This window comes from Martes martes (assembly GCF_963455335.1).
Source record: "Martes martes genome assembly, chromosome: 1".
Classification (NCBI taxonomy): domain Eukaryota; kingdom Metazoa; phylum Chordata; class Mammalia; order Carnivora; family Mustelidae; genus Martes; species Martes martes.
This window is the reverse complement of record NC_137888.1, coordinates 198,197,440-198,203,439: the sequence shown is the minus strand read 5'-3', so window position 1 is coordinate 198,203,439 and position 6,000 is coordinate 198,197,440. Positions and strand designations below refer to the sequence as shown.

At 50.0% G+C, this 6,000-nt stretch overlaps 1 protein-coding gene across 2 annotated transcripts in view; it reads right to left on the bottom strand.

The window, feature by feature from the left end:
- Positions 1–513: 513 nt before the first annotated feature.
- The window catches only part of IP6K1 (inositol hexakisphosphate kinase 1), a 60,585-nt gene continuing 55,098 nt past the window's right edge, over positions 514–6,000 (bottom strand). For both annotated transcript variants that reach the window (XM_080806969.1, XM_080806970.1), the window contains exons 4-6: positions 5,218–5,399; positions 2,976–3,151; positions 514–2,627 (exon numbers count right to left, since the gene is read on the bottom strand). In XM_080806969.1, coding sequence (XP_080663095.1) covers positions 2,094–2,627; positions 2,976–3,151; positions 5,218–5,399 — 892 coding nt within the window. In that variant the 3' untranslated portion in view covers positions 514–2,093. The remainder of the gene's footprint in view (positions 2,628–2,975; positions 3,152–5,217; positions 5,400–6,000) is intronic.

Genomic DNA, 6,000 nt, shown 5'->3' with positions numbered 1-6,000 from the left:
AGCTGGGTCTCCAAATATCAAAAGTGCTGAAAAAAGGGTTCCTGCCCTGATGGAGCAGAAGCGAATCTCAGGCCCTTCTGCTCTTTTTAGTGCCAGGAAAACACTGGATAGTGGATATAGTCTCTCTCACTATGAAGAGCAGAACAAGGCAGCATCTGCTCCCAAAACATAGGAACTCAGGAGGCACAGCACATCCCCAGGCTGGAGAGGTTCAACTAAAGGGGGTCCCAAGTGGCCCCTGACTCTGTCTTAGCCTCTGCCCTGCCAGGAAATGACAGTCTATGCTAATGAAGAGCCACCACCCCTATGGCTGAAGCCACAGAATGGTACAGGAAAAATGGTCGTTACTGACCAGAAACAGGCAAGCTGTCCCTCCCAGCCCCAAGGAATGGGAACCTGCCCACCACTGGCACCAGGATCAGAGGGCCGAGAGAGAGATGGGATCCATCAAGGAGCCCATTTAAAATGTGTGAAGCTGCATCTCTAATGACTCGGAAAGTAGTCCATCAGTTCCAAGGCCTCTTAGGCTGGAAGGCTTACCTTTAATGCCCAAACAAAGACATGCCCGAAGTGACAATGACAGTGGCCCTAGGCTCAGAGGTGAGGGCACTAACCTTGGCAATGGCTAGATGAGTACAGTGTCACCTCCTGGCCACATGTTCAAGGTGGCAGATCTCTGTGCCATTAGGGCCAGCAGCAAAAATAATTAAAACCACCAAAAAGGTCACCCCTTGGGCCTTCACTGTACCACTGTCAGCGTGGAGCAGGGCTACATGCCAGGCCCACAGAGAAGGTGCTGGGCCATCCGGGAAACACCTCCTACAATTCACTTGCTACCAGTTCTTTGTAAAAAGGTAGCACCCCTTGACAACAGGCACAGGGGCAAAAGCTCACCTCAGAAATGGCATGACAGAAATCAGTACTTACTAATGAACAAGGCTACAGCCCAGGAAAAAGATCCCAAGAGACAAGGGCTGGCAGATGGGACAAATGGACAGACTGATGGATCCCAGGACTGATGAGACCAAACTCATTAGCAGAATCTGGACACCTGCAACCCAAGGTCCAAACGATGTCCCTATGAGCCCACAAGCTTAAAGCTCCCCCTCACAAGACTGGAGCTCCTCACCGTGGGCTGCTGCCTTGAGCTTAGCCTGGGGAAAGGTGACACCCTGAGCGGACCACAGCCCTTGAGCCCTGGGAAGGGCAGCCCATCCAGAGGCAGCACAGCTGCCCAAGCTAGAGGAAGGAGTCTCCCACCCACAGCACAAGAACTGCAAATACTGTCTAGGCCAGAGCCACTGGAGGCCCTGAGGCCTGCTGGGACACTGATTCTCCTCGGCAAACAGAGCAGGTACCCTTCAGTGGGGCAAGAAGGAGTGGTCTCCTCAGGCAAGGGATCTCGATAAGAAAGGCTGGCTGGGGTGTGCAGGCAGGAAGAGGAGCAGGTTCAAGTGCCAAAGAGTGCCTGGGGATCCCAGGGCCTGCCCTCTCCCATAAGCTGGTTTCAGCCCAGCTTCCTCATGCTAAGGTCAGAACCGAGGATGGGTCCAGCAATGTGCAATTGGCCCTGTGCTACCCGGGGGGCATGTGTTAAAAAGCTGGCTGATGCCCATGCCACCAGACTAGAAAGTCCCCCAACAGATGGGCACCCAGTCCTCTACTGGTAAGGAACAAGGGATGAGTGAGCACAGAGGGGCCCTGCACCAGCCCAGGGCTTCACCCTAAAACCAGCAAGGCCCCACAGACAAGACGCCAAAGACCTAGGCAAAAGAAACCAATGTCCAAGGGTACCCTGTCCCTGCTGCCGAGCCCATCCACCAGGGGCACCCTTTCCTTCCTAAGTCAGGCTGGACACAGCAGTCAGAGCCGTAGAGCTAAAGGAGCCTGGCTGAGAGGATGTGTGTTGTGCCCTCCTTCACTTTATATATATGGATTCCAGGCTACAGCTAAAAACATTTCTTTTAGTTTACACCAAAGAGAAATATAACCCTTTAAAAGCAAGTCTGTGTGTCCTCATGGCGAGTTCAGTCAGAGCAATGGTCCCTGCCTGCGGGTGGAGAGGAAGGGGTTCTGGAGGCCCAGGGCTGGGCCTACTGGTTCTCGTCCCGCATCTGTTCCATGATGCTGATGAGGTTCTCTAGGCCGAACACATAGCCTCGGTCCGGCCCGTCATGCACGGTGGGGTCATCCCGGAAGCCCTTGAACGTGCTGTGTGCAAAGTCGATCATGCGGACATCCACCTTGGGTGGAGAGGAGGGGCCAGCCTCAGGGCTGGTGCTACTGGGGCTGGTGCTGGGACCACAGGGCGGCGCCCCCTCAGAGAGCCCTGTATCCAGGTGCTTGAGACGCATCTCTGCCCGGCGGTCCAGGAAGGACTCTGCCCGGCATTCCCTGCCATCATAGATGACAAGCAGGGAGCTAGAGTAGAAGCGGTAGGAGGCCTGCCGCTCCAGCACAGCTTTCAGGCCCCGCAGTTTGCTCAGGATGGGCTCAAAAAGGTCACGCCTCAGGTCCAGGCCGTTGTGCAGGTACTGATAGAGGGCGTTGCGGAAGCCTTCAATGGAGAGCCCTCGGCCATAGTACTTGTTCCTGCAGAGGTAATGCCCTGTATCCAGCTGGTACACCTGAAAGCCCAGGAGACAGAGCGGGTGAGCACCAGGAGTCTGAAGGTCTGATGACCTTCAAGTGCCCTGGGCAGGCACAGTCTGGAAAGTACTGACCAGTCTGACTCATCCCAATGTCAAGGCAACAGGCTCTCACAGAGGCTCTGGATCTGGAGCCCAGACCAAGGTCAAAGGGCAAGGCCAAGAGGGGTCAGGGAACCCTGTGGAGGCTCCTGGGACTCACCCTCTCAGAGGAGATTCTGGACCACTGTGGGCCAGGAGGACACCTGGCAGGGGGAGCAGGCAGGTACACGGGCCACCCAAGCCCCACAGGCGGCGGCAGCGACGCTCTCACCAGGGGCAACTCACCTGCATGCCACAGACCCTGACACCCAGTGAGGCTGACGTACTCTGCTCGCACTTCCTCATCTGCCGGGCCGCCTTCTCCGCGGACGCATCATCCCCATGCTGCCGGGTGCCCATCTTCAGGTCCAGCACACAGGGGTACTTGAAGTGGTGAACCACGTTCTCAAGCAAGAGGAACTCTGGGCCATGGTCAAGGAGAGTAGCAGCCACACTCACCACCAGCCCCAGCCAGAAAACCATGACCAAATTTTTCTATTAAAGGGGGCATTCTCTTCTAATGTGATCTGTATTCACCTCACAAACTCTCAAATGTAGATGTCACACCACTGGCTTATTCCTTCTTTTCAAAAATTTTTTATTGTAGCAAAATATACATAACATAAAATTTACCATTTTCACTATGTTTAACTGTACAGTTCAGTGGCAACAAGTACATTCACATAACTGTGCAACCACCATCACCATCTATCTCCAGAACTTTTTCATCTTCCCAAACAAAAACTAGAAACTGTACCCACCTCTCCCATTCCTTTTCACACCCCCACCCCCAGTAACTACCATTCTATTTTCTGTCTCTAGGAATACGACTATTTTAGATGCTTCATATTTGTCCTTTTGTGTCTGGCCGTTTCACTTAGTAAAAATGTTTTCAAGTTTTATCCAATTTGTGTGTAGCATGTGACAAAATTTCATTCCTATTTATGGCTGAAAAATATTCTGTGGTGTGTATATATATATATATATGCCAAATCTGCTGATGCCATCAATTTTATTCTGTCCTGCAGGCACACACAAACTAAAGAAGACCTGGCAGATTCGCATATATCCCTGGCACCATCAGTAAACTGAGGCCCTACAAAAGTCATACCCCACCCAGGCCTAAAAGAAATAAGGAAGACATCTTTGCAGCACTACTACAAACATGAGAAATCAGGATTATCATTCCTCAATGGGAATCTTAGAAAAAGGTGGATTTAAATTTCTATCCTGCCTTTTTCTGACTAAACTTCAAACCAGTGGACTACATATTTAAACTTGTCCCTGGTATTTCTAGAACGCTTAAAATGCCACTATGGTCCTGGTTGGCTGACATTTATACCCATGTCCTCATTTACATCTACTGTCTGCAACCATCTTGGATAAAGGTACAGGTTTGTCATGTCTGTCAGAAGTCATCGGGACCACAGCCTGGACCTCACTTCCATACTGGGGGACAAGAAGCAATCACATGATCTTGGATGGTAAGATACTTGGCATCACTTGACGATGCACATATTAACATCGCCTAATCCTTTATAAAGAATAACTTACAGAAAACCATTAAATTGGCCTTTAATTAATTTCATCACCTGCTATAACCTATAAACAAGTAGCAATAAAACTTAAAAAGGGCACAGGAACACCTCACAGTGCCGGAGAGCATGGGCTCTTGAATCCTACTTTGGCCACTCATGGGCCTGGGCACAGCACTTAATCCCCCTGTGCTCCAATCTCCTCATCTATAAATGGGATTCGTTAACACTTCCTCAAGACATTGTTCTGAAAACTGAGTAAAGAAAGAGGGCTCAGCACATTTCCCCTCAGTTTCTCAGTATTAGTTCTTCACAGTCTACTGCTTCAAACACCATAAACGATCACCAGAATTCGCATTTTATAATACTTCTTTACTTTTACCATCTTAAAGACTATTACATATTGTTCAGGTATGGTATTTATCTTAGACAAAAAACAAAAACAAAAACAAAACCCACTTACCACTTTGTCATAATTACTTTTTAGGAAGGGAGAAACGTGTGTGTGCACATGCACGCACACACATGCAGATCCCTGATTCTAGACATGCACTGATACATACAGTAACCACTGAGCACATCTGGCCATTTAAATCTAAATAAATGTAAAATTCTGTAACTCAGTCACAGCAAGCAGGTTTCAGTTACTTGGTGTGGCCAGTGGCTACCATACTAAACACAGATATACACACCTTCACTGTCCCAGAAGGTTCTGCTGGACAGCACTCTTCTGAACTGCCAAGTTTAAGCTTCAGGCTTACCAGTTCGGAAAGGCAGGAGAAAACGTGTCAATAAAACAAAGAAGGACAAAGGGCCTATGAAAAAGGATGATGAGAGCAAGAGGTGCTCCCGGGCAGAGAGGGCCACGGGCCTGGTGCTAGAAGGTGTCCTGACATAGGACCAACCCATGGTCCCAGAAGGGGGCACTGTTGAAGCCTTAATAACAAGGATACTGTAGAGCTTTCGGTCCTTGGACTCGGAGCGCATGCGGCTCAGCTGCTGCTTGTGACAGCGCAGGCTCCAGGGATTGTGGCTGATCTTCTCAGAACTCAGACCGCTGTTGCCATCCAGCATCTGGAAAGGGACGTCTGAGTGGCTGTGGAGCTCCACCTTCGGACTCTTTGCCTCCTGGGAGCTAAGAAGGAAGAACAGGACACACTGTTGAGGGGTTCAGACAAGTCATCCTCTGGGGTCTCAGTGCACAGGGTGAAGGAGGCCTAGATCAGGTCTAATCCGCCACCCATGGCCCCTGCTGAAGGGTGGCACAGGGGTCCCGGATGCATGAACGCACTGAAAGGGAGTCATGAGTATATTTATACGTGTGTCTCTGAAAACGGTCTCAAAAATAACTCTTGGCATCAAGTTATGTGATGAGGATACCACTCCAGGTCCATCAGGAAGTCTATTTGAAAAATCAACTGGAACAAGTGTTGTAGAGGATGTGGAGAGACTGGAACCTCCACATGCTACTGGAGGGACTGCAAAATGGTGCAGCCGCTGTGAAAAAGTCTGGTGGTTCCTCAAAACACCAAATGTAGAATTATCATACGATCCAGCAATTCCACTCCTAGGTATGTACCTAAAAGAACTGAAAACAGGAGTTCAAACAGAAACTTAATGCTCTGTTCACAGCAGCACTACAATAAACGAGATGGAAACAACCCAAGTGCCCATCAGAGCATGAATGGAAGAGCCAGGCGTGCCAGACCCACACCGCGGAGGAACATTTGGCGATA